This window comes from Lates calcarifer, linkage group LG20, assembly GCF_001640805.2.
Source record: "Lates calcarifer isolate ASB-BC8 linkage group LG20, TLL_Latcal_v3, whole genome shotgun sequence".
Lineage (NCBI taxonomy): Eukaryota > Metazoa > Chordata > Actinopteri > Centropomidae > Lates > Lates calcarifer.
This window is the reverse complement of record NC_066852.1, coordinates 11,952,602-11,970,035: the sequence shown is the minus strand read 5'-3', so window position 1 is coordinate 11,970,035 and position 17,434 is coordinate 11,952,602. Positions and strand designations below refer to the sequence as shown.

At 40.2% G+C, this 17,434-nt stretch overlaps 2 protein-coding genes across 3 annotated transcripts; one reads left to right on the top strand and one right to left on the bottom strand.

Annotated features, from left to right (window-relative positions):
* Positions 1–581: 581 nt before the first annotated feature.
* On the bottom strand, positions 582–11,089 carry slc6a7 (solute carrier family 6 member 7). 2 transcript variants are annotated; one of them, XM_018691926.2, is made up of 14 exons: positions 10,856–11,089; positions 8,951–9,188; positions 8,293–8,424; positions 7,244–7,454; positions 5,822–5,960; positions 5,579–5,713; positions 5,360–5,463; positions 5,149–5,273; positions 4,950–5,062; positions 4,725–4,862; positions 4,520–4,619; positions 4,152–4,270; positions 2,749–2,922; positions 582–2,615 (listed from the first exon to the last, which is right to left on the bottom strand). In XM_018691926.2, the coding sequence occupies exons 1-14, from the start codon at positions 10,919–10,921 to the stop codon at positions 2,457–2,459; spliced, it is 1,953 nt and encodes a 650-aa protein (XP_018547442.1). In that variant the 5' UTR covers positions 10,922–11,089; the 3' UTR covers positions 582–2,456. The 2 variants fall into 2 exon arrangements, with proteins under 2 accessions (XP_018547442.1, XP_018547445.1); XM_018691929.2 differs by having other exon boundaries at positions 10,797–10,941.
* Positions 11,090–11,241: 152 nt separating this feature from the next.
* Positions 11,242–17,373, top strand: LOC127143706 (SLAIN motif-containing protein-like). Its single transcript, XM_051078801.1, has 7 exons — positions 11,242–13,594; positions 13,739–13,875; positions 13,997–14,119; positions 14,306–14,404; positions 14,496–14,795; positions 15,264–15,392; positions 15,553–17,373. Exons 1-7 carry the CDS (start codon positions 13,182–13,184, stop codon positions 15,840–15,842), a joined length of 1,491 nt encoding a protein of 496 aa, XP_050934758.1. The 5' UTR covers positions 11,242–13,181; the 3' UTR covers positions 15,843–17,373.
* Positions 17,374–17,434: the final 61 nt, after the last annotated feature.

Below are 17,434 nucleotides of genomic sequence, written 5' to 3'. Positions count from 1 at the left end.
TCAGTTATTGTCACAAGTTACAACGCTCACACGTCATCACCCTTTTCACTCATCAACACCCATTTCAAATACTATTTGCATCAATATTATTAATAAAATAATATTTCCTCTGCGGTCACAGCAAGTGTGCAACCTTGGACTAAACACGCCTACTCTGTGATTTAATCAATGTGCACCATTGCCCCCTTGAGGTACAATTCATGTATTGCTATTTCAAACAACTACAGTTTGAGAAAACCTTGGGTCACGGTCAGACATGGTCAGACTTGAAATGCGATGTCATATTTTTTCAGTTTGTGTACTGGACATGAGTCTGACCTTACTGAGCCCACTCACCTGCATACTACCACGTCACTGACTGTTATGTTCATCATAAATTTATTGTTTCAAAACTAACATTCAAGAGGGGATTCTCAGAGTGATAGAAGTTTTTTTTTTTTTTTTTTTAAAGTTAAATAAAACTGTAAGACTATATTAATAGCCATCTCACAGATGGAAATAGTTTTCCATCAGACATCTTTAAAAGAAAAATCACCAATAAGTATAATCACAAATAATAATAATGACAAAGGAATCAATAGTTAAATTAAGATATGAAGACATTGAGAATATTTAATCATTATGCACAGCAATATATACAAGAATGGCAACAAGGCGTTAAAAAGGCAAAAGAGGAGTTTTATGACATGACATACAATCCTAAAACAAAGGATGATAAAAAAATTTCTGTTCTTAATACAGTTTTAAAGTAGTGATCCTGCTTGACAGAAAGAAAACAACACCCCTTAATATTAATATACACAGAATTAAAAGTTTAATGTGATTGAAACGGTTTAAAAATGCAGCTAGTGCAGATTTGGCAGATCCACAGCCTTTTTCTTTGCAACATGAATGCAATAGTGAGCACATACGCCCATGAAAACAGTTTATGAGTAAACAGCCTGAAAAACAATGGGGGAATTTTCATCAGTTACCCCAAATAAAATGTTTAAACATAGACAAAAAAAAAAAAAAAAACACACACACACACACACACACAACAAAACCTGTGAGAAAAGTGCAATTAGTATGGTTAACAGATGTGATTCATCTGGGACAGTCTATTTTAGGCAGCCGCTTCAGGAAATAAACAACACATTAATCAGTGACCAGTGTGTCCAGGTAAGCTGTCACATCTAGGGGAGGTCTTTTTGTAATTATTCTTTCCTTTATGTCCCAGGTTTAATATCATAAGTTAAGCAGTGTAGCCAATGTGCCAAAAGCTAACATTTTCACAACCAATTTTGATGTTTTCTATAAGTGGGACCTTAGATCAGAGTGACAGGAAGTTGTGAGAAAAGTTAGAAAGACTGATATCACAATAATCATGTCCTCAAATAGACAATAGATTTAAGTGGCGAATGCCTCTCCTGATATATATTTAATATATTTACATATAATATATTTAACCAATCATGTACAGTGACCCAAGGAATTTCCATCCTGCTGTTTATTAGCTGCTAATAAACAGCAGGATGGAAATTCGAAACTGAGGGAAGCAAAATTCCAGTGAACAAAAAAAACCAAAACAGAAGCCTACTATATGTGTAAATAGATACCCTATCTGTTATATATTATATTTTGCTATGGATAACTAAGTTTAGTCAGAAAGTCCCACTTAAAAGCCTGTCCACAATATTAGTGCAGAATGTAGTTTTAAGTGTGACAATATAATCTTTTTTAGGAGTAAATTGATTGCTACATTTTCAGCAGAAATCTGCAGGAACTGTTCATGCGAAATACAGACGGTCAGACAAAACAGTATCTTGAAAAATATCAGATCATTTGGCAAGCAATTTTTAAATTCATTCATTCATTCTAGCAATAATTGTTTTTAGCAGTTGTTCATTTTAAAAATTAAGATAACTTAAAAGTGGTTCTGACTTAGTGAGGCTGTGTCATCAACACCATTTTAGTTAGACAGGCTGATGATTTGTGGCTCACTTCTCCTGGTCTATCAGTGGTGTGGTGGGTTACAGTCAAGAGTCTCTGCAGCTTTTTTTGTCCCTCCTGCTTCTACAAGATAAACAAAATCTGGTCCTCCAGCTGCTGCTGACCGCAGTCAGTGAAAATTCATTGCACTACACTATTAGGACAATAAATACCATCAGAAATATGCTCATCTAAATGTTCTAAGATGCTACAATGTCATCTAAGATGAGGATGATCCAGACTCAGCTGTTACCTTGTATTCTACAAGCTGTAAAAAATAAAAAATGTAAAAAACACTATTCAATCATACATAACAGTATAAATAAAACAAATAATCCACACTGCCCTGCAGGACTCACAGTCTGTTCAGCCACCAGATCCAAGCTGGGGCAAATAACATAATGATAAATTCCTCCTTCTCTTAACAACATAGTTTGCTCATCGCTGTGCGCTCATCACCGCTCTCCACGCTGCGACGGCTGGCTTCACGCCTCCCATGTCATCGCAGTAAAGTCCATGTCTGTGAGCGTGACAGTGAACGGAGCCTCAACCCTCTCGGGCTCCACGTGCTCCTCCGTTCTCCCCGCGCTGTTCAAGTTGTTCACTCTCCAGGAATTCAAAGGTCGGATTGCTTTCTGGAAACGCTGTGAAAAAAGAAGCGAGAGACAGATTCTAACAGGTACAGCAGTGACACGTGGAGCTATGCTGTTAGTGTGACTGTTGGGAGAGGTGTAACCAGACTCCACAGTGACAGAATGACATAGTGGTGATACTAACGTCTTTCAGTGTTCCAGTTTCCTTGCAGATGGCCACAATGGCCCAGATGAGGATCTGTAGACAGCAGGTCGCACCCATGCACACGCCCAGCGCTTTGCCCCACCGGGGGTACACATAGGACCCATAGTGAAGTGATGTGTTGTACATCTCAATGAAGATGTATGTCAGGATGAACTAGAGCCACAAGGGGACAGGCACAGAGTGAACAGAGGAATGTTTCAACTTAACAAAAAGCTACAATGGCAATAGAAGAAGAGAGGCTGAGAAGGCCAGCAGAGAAATGCTGCAGGGGGAACTCAGATTGAATGTCGGTTTCTCCTTTTGAATTATTCACTTCTGTTGTGAAGATTTCAGCACAGTTGGCTACACTGAGTGATATTTTAGTTTCTTTGACCTTTTGTAACAATTTATCATACTTTCCTTCAGCTTCTGATAAACAATTCAGTCATTTAACGGGATATTTATATAGATATATCTCTGAGAGAGCATGCTGTCTCACCCCTCATTAAATTACCCTTTTACTGAAAGTACAGAAATGCATGACAATAGAGGTGTCATCAGATAGGTATTTCAATATCAATCAGCCTTACTGTAGATGGTAATTCTGCCTCAGGCAACATATAGAAAAGAGCAGGAGAAATAAGAGAGGGAGTGATGTAACACAGCTTGTGTAAATGATACAAACCAACAATACTCTATGTAGTGTATATGATATGTGCTTTAGCTCAACAGCACACTTAACACAAGCTGGTAGTGAAGGTCATAACTGGACATTATAATATAGTTATAGTTCTTGTCTAAATAATCTTAATAAAAATGTTTATTTTGTGTCTAACCTCACATAATCTAAAAAATAATGTTCCTTGTCCTGTCCTAAGCAAACAAGCTAAGGATTTTTAGTTTGAGGTGCTCTACAGAGGCTGTATTGATTTGCATCCAATATTCAAATCAAAATACTTAAAGAAAATCAGTAACGTAATGGATCAAACAAAAAGGAAGAATAAAAGGAGGGGACTGGCTGTTCACTGGTGACCCCTGAGGAAATTTCAGCCTCAAAAGCAGATGAGCCAAACTGTCAGACTGTATGAAAATAAATACACTTGACAAATATGCTGTTCTCCTTGCTCACTGTTTCAACAAAGTGAAACTTCTTCATTGATTAATTTTCATTAGTTAAATAGCTCTAGTTTAAATAGCTCTAATGAACAGTAGCCACTCCTGCCCAATTATACTAAGAAAGATACTACCTGAATGTCAAAGCATTTAGGTTTTTAGAAAACAACCAGATAACACAATAAGCCAGCCACATTTCTGGAAGTTTGATACGTATTCTGAAAATACTGATGTCACATTGTACCTTCGTTTACCAGTAACAAATATCAAAACTACACGTGTTTACTCACCAGCAGAAGAAATGGCGTGAAGAAAACCCAGCATGCTTTGAAGTAAAGCAGCACTTTGGTGCACCAGGGAGGGCAGTGGCAGATCATATCAATAATGTCTTGGCAAAACTGGTTGACTCCTAATAAGAAAAGTTCATTAAGGGGTGCATATTAGGAACCCTGGAAAAAACAAGATACCAATGGGACAACAGAATATAACAGAAAATGTGTTCAATTTATTATTACGAACAACAAGTTGGTGAAATGATGCGATATGCAGCAGTTAAACTGCTTGATATCAGTGTCCTGGATGACTGAGACACATATGGAGGAACAATATTGTGTTAGAGGAGTTTGATGCGATGGGTTAGGGGAGTGAGATGGGCTACCATAGAAGAAGGAGATGCCAATGCACATGAAGAGGGTGATGATGATGAGGCCGAAACTAGTGCTGAAGGAGTCAATGAGAGTGAACCAGTAAATCCCTCCCTATGAAGACACAGACAGCATGGGAAATGTGAGTCTGATCACAGAGAAAATGCATTTGCAACCACATTCCTCATTCACTACAGTTCATTTAAAAAACACACTCACATTCGTCACCAACAAGAGACCCATCAGGTAGAAGCAAAAACACAGCAAGCCCAAGAACAAGGACTTGTGCAGCGTGTTCCCTCTGAGCTGCGGAAACTCGTCGAGCACAGCGGTGGTGATGCCCTCCATGTTGCCAAACTGTGAGGCAGCAGAGCAGAGGACATCATATATGTGGGTGTGGATTGTATTTTTGCCAGTGTCAATCTCACAAGTGTGCAGCCTTACCAGTGTATCGACTCCCAGCATAAAGAGCATTAGGAAGAACATAATGGACCAAAACACTGAGCCTGGCAGTAGAGCAAGGGCTTCTGGGTAAGCAACAAAGGCCAAACCAGGACCTAAAGGCAAAAAATGGGAATACATGCAGTTCAAAACAACATAATATGAAAGGATTTTTATTTCTTCAACTGGACTAAGTAACTACCTGTATCTGCCACCTCTCTAACGGGTACTCCTTTCCTCCATGCCATGTGACCCAGGATTGAGAATATGGCAAATCCTGCAAAGAAGCTGGTGCAGCAGTTTCCTGTGGTGATAACTAGAGTGTCCCTGAAATCAAAAGAGCCATGATTAAAAGACTGAAGCTGTTGTGAGTGCAGTGACAGAGCGAACGTTAGAGCAGCGCGCAAACACACCTGATGACGTTGTTGTCGAACTTATTGTAAGAGGCCATCGAGAGCAGCCCTCCAACTCCAATACCTAAGGAGTAGAAGATCTGTGAGGCTGCGTCGTTCCACACCTGCAATGTTATAGACAAAAAAAAAAAAAATCTTTTGTTATTTCTATAACAATAACAAAGCACTGAGTTCACAGACTCTACATCCTCATATTTACCAGTCTACCATCAGAAGTACCTGTGCATTGGCTAATCGGCCCCAGTCTGGAGTGAGGTAGAAAGCAACACCCTGAAGAGAGCCCTCCAGTGTAGCGCCTCTGATGATCAGGACAATGAGCACAAAGTATGGGAAGGTGGCTGTGACATAAACCACCTGAAAACACAGACAAGTATTAGACCGACAAGTTTTGACAGCAAAGGGCACGAGTGTTTGTGTGTGTGTTTTGTATGAACTGACAATAACAACATTGTGTAGATTCACCTTGCCAGAGCTGCGGATGCCCTTGAGCATACACAGGAAGATGATGATCCAGGCAGCCAGGAGGCACAGGGCCAACTGCCACCGGACAGGGCCCGGGTTGTGAAGACCCTCACTGTGTACTACACCCAGTACCTGCTCACTGCAAGACACACAAGTCAAACACAAACATATATATCAGAGCACGACTATTACCACACCTTCTGCCACACTTAAACATTAATTGACTCAAAATAAACAGAGCTCAGCTGTTAGGCTGGATTTGTAACTGAACATGAAGATATTTGTCAGAAGAAAATGACCATTATTCAAATATTTTTCTTTGCATTAGAATGCATAGCAGATATGTAGCATGTGCAACATTTGAGTCCCGAGCTGTAAGTGCTATAAGAGAGTAGCACTAAAGAAGAGGAAGAAGAATATGTTATATTTTCTAGGTCCTTATCTATAATGCATTGTGCAGATAATGTGTTGTAACACAAGGATAATGCTTTGTCAGAGTTGTAATAGGCCCTAATAATGTACAATGTATAATGCACAGTATAATGTAACATACTATGTATTACCAGTCATAGGGGGTTGCAGATATGATTAGAATACTTGTGGCTTAATACAATATCAATAGCTTTACCCATTTTGCATGAAAGTTTATAAAGTAATGTAACGTATTGTCTACACAGGAAGTCAGGTATTTATGTCATTATAAGCATAATATAATGTATTGCTTCTTTTGTAACAGCCCACCATGCTTTTTTGAAACTAAGTTTGGTAGCAGGGTCAACAATCAGTCTGACTTAGATGTTATATCTGGCCTCAGTCTGAGCCCTTTGGTTTGTTTGCTGTGTATCAATAAACCCTTTCTTTCACCCAAAGCAGACAGTAAGCTGTCAACATGGCACTGTGGCTTTTTCACTATGTTCACAAGACCATACACCTTTCATGTAAGATGTACTCAAAGAACTGAGGAGTAACTGTGATATAGAAAGAAAGTAGAAAGTAATATAATCATGATGCCTTGCAACTGTTCTTATAAGATGTCAAAATGGTTTATATTAGGAAACTGGAAGTCTTTTGCATGATGTAGATGTTATACAGTATGTTTCCAGGAATCATACACAGTAAGGTGTTGCCATTAAGTTCTCGGTCATATATAAAGGTGAAAGTTTAACCAGTTTAAGGTGTCCAGTCATTGTGAACAATAGTGATGTTTGTTGACAAAAGTCAAAGTATTTGCACAAGGCTTGTGTGTTCTGCCAGAGCAAATTACAAATCTGTTAAAAAGGAATGAAAAATAACACCCTCTCTGAAAATAAAAGGCATAAAATGGCAAGAGGTTACAGTTTACAGTCCAAAGAAGCATAAGTTAAGAAAACAATCCACATACACTGATTTCTTCACATAAGAGAGATCAGTAATTGCACTTACTTCCAGAAGATTTCTGTGGGGCTGAGGGCTCTACCAGTGGAGCTATTGCCAGTGGTGGCATTACCACAAAGTGCTGCATTGGCTAGAGCATCACAAGACCAGGGCAGAGGGCTCTGGAAGGAGCTGCCCAGGTAATAAAACGTCCAAGCTATAATGACATTATAGTAAAGACACACCAGTGTGGACACACAGAGCATCCCAATGCCAATACCTATGAGAAATGACAGAAGAAAGGCCTTAAGTATCTCAGGATATAAACTATTATATCAGACATTGTACATGAGATATCAGTTGGATCCATCTGATATAGATGAAGCTGCTGTATGAACCCTGTTGTACAGATATTGTACTTGCAGAAACAATATCTGCACAGAATATATTTAATAAACACCTCAGAGCGTATCGCTCCATAATTACAGCATTCCAGACATTCAATGCTGGGACAGCTAACCGCATTTTCTTTATATACCTTCTGTAACACTTGGAGAAACTCTACCTCAACTCTCTCTTAATTTAGCCTGCCAAGTTGATGTTGGCATTTTCCATTCAAAACATAAACTACCTTCACGATAAAAACCTGCTTTTCTGGCTGTGTTTTTTTGGCTCTTACACAGTTCCTGCAGGTTTCTTTATCAGATGCTTATATTTAGCAACTGAGGAGCAGCATGTTTAGGATTGGCTGCGTGACGTGTGATAATGAGGTAGCAAGCTGATGTGAGTCAGCAAGTTATTTTCCTGGAATACAATGCTAGTGCGGGCTGACTGGTGACACAGGCATTTTGATGTCATCTTGAGTTCCTGCTCACGCAAATGATTACATACGGTTCAAACGGGATGCTCAAGATACCAAGGTAATTAACATAGAGCTGTGATCAGATATTGTTCAACTATTTAACATTGTCTGGCTAATTAGAATTATGTATAACCTCACATTAAGTGACTACACTGATATAATTACCTCTAAAAGTTTCCATGGTTGTGTCACAGGCTTACGGTGTATGCAAGTGTGTAATTACTGGACCGAGAAGCACGACAGAGCGGGTCATTACCTTTGAGTAAAGGGCAGCATTTCCACACAGTGATGGGGCCAGCTGCTCCGTACTGGCCTAAGCTCAGCTCCATGAGAAAGAGCGGGACACCCGTAACAAAGAGCATAATGAAGTAGGGGATGAGAAACACACCTGTGAAGATCAGAAATAGGTCAGACTGAGGAAGGGTGGCGCTGGGTGAAACATCCATATGATGATTTGGCTTGTGCAGCTACAAACAAGCAGACAGCCTGCAGAGGCAGGTTAACTTATACAGCCTCTGTCTAGGTGGCAGCTTCACAGACAGGTGTTATTCTGCTTTACTGTTAGTCAAGCTCCAACTTGTTTGATTTCAGATGGAGATGCAGAGTGTGGAAAGCTGGGATACACAGGCAGACCACATGTCTGGTGTGTAATCAAGGAAAAACACACTGTCTCTACTTATAGGATTAGTAAATGCTTTGTGTTCTGGCTCCAAGTACCAAAGGCTGCCATGGAGAGCTCTGGACTGAGTGTGCAAAATAAGCCAGCATGATTAGGAAGGACAGGGCACACCCAAGGGCAGGGCGAAGAGTGCCTCTTGCCCACATAGGTGTAACAAATCATTAGAGACATACGCCCTGGCATTTAAAGCATTTGAGACTTCAGAGGGAAATGGACATGCTTGCAGACCGCTCACCTCCTCCATTGCGGTAACAAAGGTAGGGGAACCGCCACACGTTCCCCAGCCCCACGCAATATCCAATACAGGAGAGCAGGAACTCGTACTTCCCTCCCCACTGCTCCCTGGGAATAACTGCAGTTGGAGTGGGTACAGGACTTGAAGGTCTGGATTCAATTTGTGACTGTGCTGCAGGCGCAGCTGATGGGTTGTGGCCATTTTGAGAGATGCTATGTCCGTTCAAATGAACTGAATTCTAGAAAAAAATACACACACTGTTAAAACTGATATCGGAAAGGAAATATACAGTAATACAGACATCAGAGCAAATGTGGAATTGATCAATTTTCTTTGTTTTTCATGATAAGGTTGTCAAAGATGTTTATATGTGGATTATACAGAATATTGCAAAAGTGATTCATCATTAGTCAAGCAACAGAGAATTAATCAGTTCTAATAATTCATTATTAGGCACAGTACCAAGTAAAAACACCAAGCATGGTTACAGCTCAGAGGTACTGTAGGTGATCTTTTATTTCAACCATAAAACAAGCTTTTGGTTAAGGTTTACCCTGTCTGTCTGTCCGCCTGCCTGCCTTTCTAACTCATGAGGTGTCAGCTAAATTATTTCTTCCTTCTTCCTTCCGGCAAGCCATCCATCTCTAAACAACAGAGGAACCATTTCTCTCATGTCAGGCTGCAGGGAGGAAGTCTGATTAAGATAACAGCTTCTGCTTTACTGTGCTGTTACTGTCATTGTCAAATGTTTACATTAACAATCCATCAGTGACACAAATACAACAACCATAGTTTCATTATAAATCTACAAGGATAACATAACATTAACATGTGAACACATGGCAGCATACACACGTCGATATAGGAACTAGGAAGTTGAAGTACTGCACAATGTAGCTGTGTTGACAGAGGAGTATGTTCAGCCTACTTCACTGATGAGAGTAAAGTAAGAGATTCAATGCATCAGCATTGAAGGCTGTGTTAAAAAGAGAACTATCATCATCATCTTCACCATCATCATCTGGTAAAAGATCACTTGTGAATATAACACAAGAAGCAGTACATCTTTACTAACTTAGAAACTTATTAAACCCTGATTCTATCCTCAATGATCAACTGATTAATCATTAAAATATATATGTATAATTAACTAATCAATTAATATTTATGATTAATAGATTGTATACATGTATGTACCTTTGTTTCACCGGAAAATATATATATATATATATATATATATATATATAAGGGGGGAAAAAAAGGGGAAAAAGGGAAAAAAAAAAAAAATAAAAAAAAAAATATATATATATATATATATATATATATATATATATATATATATATATATATATATATATATATATATATATATATCGCCTGTTATAAATATCTTGCGAGTAGCCTACTTCTCAATTGAAAAGACTTTCTATACCTACAATACCAGCGTGTACAACATAAATGGGTATCGCATGTCTAAATGGCACAAAGGTAAAGCTTTGAGGAAAATGGTAAATTGGTAAATTGCCGTGATAATATTGAATAACAGGATACGGGATAAGCCGTAATCTGTTTGTGTGGTTGAGAAAAGTCTGGGCAAACACATCTGTGGAGTAAGTACACCGGCTCAGGCTTTATCTCTGCACTGTGTACAGCTAGCTGAAGACAAGCCACAGAGCTGAGAGCAATGTGGACGGACAGGTTAGACTGCTTCACCTGAAGAAATTTTATCTTTCCTGCCTCGACCAGTGTACACCTCTGAGAGCCCCGGGCCCCGAAAGGTGAAATTAAATCACCAGTAGGGGAGGCTAACTTTGCTTAAAGAGTCTAACATGTCTCTTAAACCCACCCAGAGTGATATGTTTGATGTTGACCCAGCGGTGAAGAGCCCAAAACCTCCGCTCCTACCTGCGCTGTGTTTGCGGCGGCTACAGCGGGGCTCCCGGGTGGTGCTTTGCCGCTTTGGTCCTGCATTTCCTCCCCCGGCAGAGGTGGCGCTTTTACTGTTTAATTCACCGCTCGGTAGTCCACATTTTCTTTTAAATAGAAAAGAGATGCACCGTGTTGTTGTAGTTTTCTCGGCCGGTGAAGAAGCACCGGTCGGTCGACGCTACGCGAGAGTAACACAGCAGAGAGACATCAGCGATGACGATAGGAAACAGACCGGTGGGCGGTGAGGTGAAGGGCAGGGAGGCAGGGCGCAGGTGCAGCACAGACACAGAAGAGGAGAAGACACCTCCTCCTCCCTCTGACCTGCTGTGTTTTCTAAAATGAGGGAAAGGTTGATTCAAGGATGTTCTGGGAGGGGCAAGTGAAGTGAGCCATGGGGAGCAACCTGGGGTTTTGTTTCTAAGAGATTGTTGTCAAACTATTCATTTTCATATGAAAAGTAAATGTGAAATGTTTTGTTTCCATCAAAAAAAAAAGTCTGTCTATGCAAGTTATATGATGAGCAATACGGATCCTGGGTCTTACCACCAATAGAAGCAACAACACTTATTTCTCATGAACACACAGGACACACATCTAAAATATGTTTACTGGAGCTGACCTTGGAAACAGGCCAATTAAAAATAGTTTCAGGTTATAGAACAAAATAATCTGTTAAATGCATGGACCTTAACTCAAGTGATAACACTTCATCTGAAATGCTATTTCTGTTTCCTCTTTTAAAGGAACAGTTGTAACATTTGGGGAAATATGCTTCTCGACAATGCTTATGGTTCACTGCAAACTTTTGTTGTTTCACATGCAGCTGTGATCAGGCTTTTACACAACACTCAGGTCTCACAATAAGTATGGAGCTAACTTAGCTTAGCGTTAAGATGGAAACAGCTAGACTGGGTCTGTCCAAACTTAAAAACTACATTTACCAGTACCTCTAAAGCTCACTAATTAACACCTGAAAGTCTTTAACCCATACATACACAGAAATGTAAAGACAACAGATTGTTGTTTTAGTGGAAGTTACATGCTGGAGTTAATTCTTGACAAACAACACTTTATTGCAGTGCCTCCACTGATGACATGCTCTTTCCACACCTGACCACACCCAGCTGGGATCATGGGCATAGTCTGATTCAACAAACCTTTTACCTTTCAACCCCTAGAGGTCATTGCAGCAATGTTTACCTTCTATACAAGACCTGGTGAAGTGCAGTTACTCTTGAAGTAGAACTCATTGATTTGTGATTTTGCTGATTGATATTCTTTTGCTCATTTTCATCTGTCTATGCATGTATATTATAAAGTCCAGTTTTGAAAATGTGAACAGTACAAATCATAAATGACATAAATTATTGAACAAATTTTGTAGATTGGAAGGAAACAGACAAATATCTGATTATTTGTAACAGATGAGACTTGGTGTGAACACATTATACATGAACTCTATAATAAATGCACAACATCTCTTGCACTGTTTTTTCTTCTCTCAGAAGAAAAAAACAACAAAGTAGCACTTGATCTCTGTGGTTTGGGTGAGAAAGGTTCAAAGTTTTAGTTTTCTAATGGCTGTAAGAGAAGCTGTAAATATTGTGTTAATCTGCTTGTGTGTGTGAAAGAGCAAGAGAGAGAGAGAGAGAAGAAGTAGTCTGACCACACTTGTCAATGCAACTTCCTTGGGTGTTATGCGTCAAGCAGGTATATCTGACAACAGTCAACCACAAACATTTCAGTTATCGCATGTAATATGACAGTCAAAGAAAGCAGCAGCACATTGAAGAACATCAATGGCAATATAATATCTACTGAAAAAACACTTCAGATAGAGAATTTCCTCCTTGGTGCATTGAATATAAAGAGTTTAAATGTCCTTGATGGCTAAACAACAACACACACACACTGTGTGACTAAACCAAGAAAGGAAGCAAATATATGTATTGTCTGTATTAGTCTTGATGGTGTGATGTGGAGTGGCTCTTTTTTCTTTCTTAGTTGCAGCTCACAAACTCTTTAATCCACATAAGCTCATGATGCTTCTTTAAATCCATCCAATCTGTTGGGTGTCTATACTTAACCCTCAACAAATGTGGGTCAATATATGGTACAGTGAAGCTACACAGTTTCTGTTTGTGCAGAGCGTAATGACAATCACATTATTTTAAAATGAAGATTTTGCCAGATCCTGATTTGACCACAGCGAACATCTTCATCGTGGAGCGCCGAGGTGGAACAAACCAAAACTGGACGACAGCTTGAAGAAGTGAGAGGCTTTGAGGATTTTGGCAAGAAAATGGAACCACAAGACCAACAACCGAAGAGAGACTGGAGTCTGTATTTTTGCAATCAGCCACCGGTGCAGCTTGATACAAGTGCAAACCACCACCTTTTCTATGGTGAGCTGAGAAGCAACCCTGTGAGGCTGGAGGGCGGTTCAGATCCATACTGCAGCATCTGGATGGACACTGAACCAGCAAGGTTTAAGAGCTGTAACAGTCGTTCATTTGCCATGGATGCTAGGATAAGGCTAGATAATTTGAAGTCAGGGAGTAATTCACCTTTGCCTTACTGTGCCATGGATGGGACACTGTACAGGTATAACTGTCAAGAAGACCTTTGGGACAGCGAGCCAAGAGAAGAAGAGTCTGCTTTGGACTTGGTCGAGCTCCTGGATGTAGAGGATGATGTGGAGGATGAAGAGAGATGGTAGGTGTCGTCAGCTCAGACAATGAAAGTATCTAGAATGAGGTGGATGCTGATCAGGAGAGCTAACTTCTGAACAGTTCTGAACTTTACCCAGAGCCAGAGTGGGACATGTTCTTAGTGAATGTATCGTCTTAATCCTCACAGGTTGTATGAGCCTCCAAAGAAGCAGGTGGTTGTGGAGAAAACAGAGTCTGCTCTCAAATGGTGTCGACACGTCCTGGATAACCCCAGTCCTGAGATGGAGGCAGCATGTTGCCTTCTGATACATAGATTGGATCAAAGTCAGGAAGAAGCACAGGCTCATTCTCTACACTGCAAATATTGTTTTCATTTAAAAAGATCCTTCCAAGGGCAGTGAGTTTGGTCACAGGTTTACCTTATGTCCTCTCTCTGTATTGTCAGGATCAAGCAGTCAGTTCTACAGACGTCCTGCAGTTTTTCATCACACTGCCAATGCTACTGTGGGCTCCCCTATGGACAAATCATCAACTGTCAGTACAACACAGAGTACCTCTGGCAGTTTAGGTATTGTACTGGCAACAGCCTCAAGATCCTCAACTTCTTTTCATACAAAATAACCTGAGATACATCTCATAATTCTTCAACACTGATCTGTGCAACAAAATCAATTTCTACACATAAATAATCTTTATATTCATCCAAAAAATTGTCTATTGGTCACACCTCTCTTGTATTTATTAATCTGCACAGATAACAATGAGCTGAGCATCACCCATGACTCCATAAACACAAACGACAGACTGGCGGACATCACAGATGTCCACATTATGGCTCGCATACAAGAGGCCAGTGAGTATAAAGGAGACTTTTAGATTTTTTTACTGTACACTGCACACTCAATGAACTTTGAACAGAGATAACTTTAATCTATATCTTTCAGGTTTACGAAAAGACTATGTTTCTACCCCTGCTGCTGCATCACCTCGGAGAAGCCCTGAGTCACCAGTGATGCTTCCTTCATATTTTAACACCACCGCCGAAAATTTTGATGACTTCACTCCAGGAAATAAAACCGAGGCTTCATCTTCCTCTGGCTTGCAGCCTGGTCTGTCGTCACTAAGCTCTTCCTCTTGCCAGTCACCAACATCCGTTGCTAAGCAGAACTGCCAAAGTCCAAAACTGGCCAGACTTCAGCAGCAAGTCACCCAGTTCAAGCTGCTTAAACTCGCTCAGAATCAAGGTACACAGAGCATGCACAGTCTGACATCTACAGACATTTTCTATTCTGTTTTCATTAACACTCTACTGTATAATCAGAGGCCTCATTAGGGTGGTGTAAGGTGTTTAGTAAGATAAGATTCAGTGTGTGAGGGAGGAGGTCTCAGTCAAACACAAAGATTGTTTGTGTAGTTAGATTCTTAATGATTCCTAGAATTGTTTTTGGTTATATATTTTCACTTCCAAACACAGGATGTCAATGAAATTATATCTATTTATTTTCATTTACAAGCTGTGACGCTGTGAGAGATAAAAGTTATTTTTATGATTAAGTTTGTCATACATATTTTTTCCAGCTTGGTTAAACCATGACAAAATATCCCTAAAAACACACTTTAGAATCTCTCTAAATTTGTAGCACATTAACCAGCGTTGCGAGATAGAATAAGTGTGTATGTGAACTTGATTAAAATGCTGCGGTGTTTTGCAGCAACATCACCAGGCAGGACCAGGTCACCTCTACGGACCAGTCTCCGCTCCCTCCAGGCCGTTAGGAACAGCCGAAGCTTAGAAACCGACGACTGCCACCCTGCCGATCAAATCCTTCATCTGTCATCAGGTTTGGATGTTTCCTCACATTTAAAAAAAAAGAAAAAAAAAAAAGAAAGGTACCAACAAGCAGTCCAAACTGATTTTCTCTGGTAATGTTAGATGAGAGCTTGTCACTAGAGAGGCAAAACTTACAGCAATTGAAACCACTGTTCCCCACCCCACCCCAGGTGTATCATCTACCAGAATGGGCTCAAGCTGCTGGTCTCCATCACTTTCAGCAGCATCCATGAACTCCAGTGTCTCGCTGCGCTCCGGAAAAGGCTCCTCAATCCAGGTGCCGGCCATGAAGAGGGTGCAGAGGTCTCAGTCTCTCAGCCCCTGCAGGATTCCTCACCCGGCTAAGGGATACCTGACTGTTCGTGATCGTGTTTTTGCCTCTCCCGAGAGGCCGACCACTGTGGCTTGGGCCAGAAATGCACCATCCGCTCACCTGAGGAAGACGTCACTAGTGAATTAATGAATACAATGATTACATATAATTATAACATATAGACATTCATATCATATCTTTAATAATTTTACTTGTGTGGTTGCTAAGCCTGCATGCTTATGTAACCATAAAGGCTGTGAAGGAATTAGTAGCTGCATCATGGCATGGACACTTTGAATCTTGGGGGAAGATATTGTACATGCTGCATCTGTTTGAAGTTTCCATTACATGTCATCTTTCAGTCCAGCAGGTTGTAGACATAGATGTGTAACTGGCAATGTTGTAAGCAGCACCTGGTAGAGGCATCCTGTGGGGTTGGATTTTTACACACCAAAACACCCTTTTGTGTTGTCTGAATAAAAACCTACATAATGTGGACTAGCGCTGAAGTCATAAGAATGTAGAAAATGTCAGTAGCCCTGTTCTCGTGATAACTGCATCCATCTGAGACGCCACTATAATAATGAAAGTGAGGAATAATGTGCTGTGCTGCAGAAATCAGTACTGCATGTTCTGTACTATCAGCAATTCTGCAAGCATGCCACACTGCATGTGCATAAGCTCCACTAATTCTCAGCAGGGAGCTTATAATATGTGAACAGATGTAGTGGCTCAGTGTGATGAATTTAAAGTGTATCGGTGTAGGTGACAAACTGATTTGTGTACATGCTGATTTGAACGTGGAAGTGCAGTCAAACGTCACCTCAGATTGCAGGATGGGCTGTTTTTCTGCAGAGCTGTTGCAACAGGAAGTGTGCAGTTGGCCATCACATAAAAGAAACTAAACAGGTGACCTCTGCATAATAGGAAGTTCGCTTCTTACCAGGAAGTAGAGGTGTGGTTTTTTTGTCTTCCTAAAACTTATTCAGTGTCATTCACTTCCTCAGCAGTGGCTACATTTTGCTGATGATTTTGTGCTGACATGATGCAGTTCAACCGAACCAATGCATTTTCAGTTTCAACTGTTTTCCCTCAGTTTTTTTCAAAAGTACTATTACTACTACCTGACATCACATGATGTGACTATCTAAGGAGAAAAGCCTTTAGATGTTTATATATAGCACAGGTCTAGTACATGTTGTAACTTGTCTCAGGGAAGTACAGTCTTTTGTTCCTACATGTCATCTCAAGTCCAGTGCTGTTTACACTGCTGTGCTTTTCATGTATTCATGGCAAATCTATTAATTATTTTCAGTTCTTTTTGATCGCTTGTCTTGTTTTGTGCCAGAGTGGGATCCAATAAGCCCAACATGGAGTACAAATAGTGTTCGAAAGTGTTCAAGGGATGGCCTCATTGTACAAATGTTGTATCATAATGAGCAGGAAATGAAATCAGTACGTTACGCTAGTTCAGAGTATACTTATGACCAAAGCTCTTTTATCTGCATTTTTGGGAGCTGGCTTATTACCACTCTTTACATAAAACTACTCAAATGCAGTCAGACCAGGAACAGAGATATTTCATAGTCTGTATACTGCAAGTGCAGTGTGGTGTTGGAGTCCCCTCTGCTGTTCACTGTGTTTATGAACATGCTCACCTGTGTTTGGTCACTCATTTGCCCAAAATGTATTATGAACATACAGTCTGTTGCACTACGTAATGTCACTTCGATGCACAA

What these genes read in the sequence shown, in the direction of transcription:
- slc6a7 (XM_018691926.2), bottom strand. Translation starts at nt 10,921, where the DNA reads ATGCAGGACCAAAGCGGCAAAGCACCACCCGGGAGCCCCGCTGTAGCC. An exon ending in CCGCCGCAAACACAGCGCAG is followed by an intron (nt 9,189 to 10,855) that starts GTAGGAGCGGAG and finishes ATTTTTTTCTAG; the next exon opens with AATTCAGTTCATTTGAACGG. An exon ending in TTCGACAACAACGTCATCAG is followed by an intron (nt 5,274 to 5,359) that starts GTGTGTTTGCGC and finishes TTTTGATTTCAG; the next exon opens with GGACACTCTAGTTATCACCA.
- LOC127143706 (XM_051078801.1), top strand. Translation starts at nt 13,182, where the DNA reads ATGGAACCACAAGACCAACAACCGAAGAGAGACTGGAGTCTGTATTTT. An exon ending in GATACATAGATTGGATCAAA is followed by an intron (nt 13,876 to 13,996) that starts GTCAGGAAGAAG and finishes CTGTATTGTCAG; the next exon opens with GATCAAGCAGTCAGTTCTAC. An exon ending in AATCCTTCATCTGTCATCAG is followed by an intron (nt 15,393 to 15,552) that starts GTTTGGATGTTT and finishes ACCCCACCCCAG; the next exon opens with GTGTATCATCTACCAGAATG.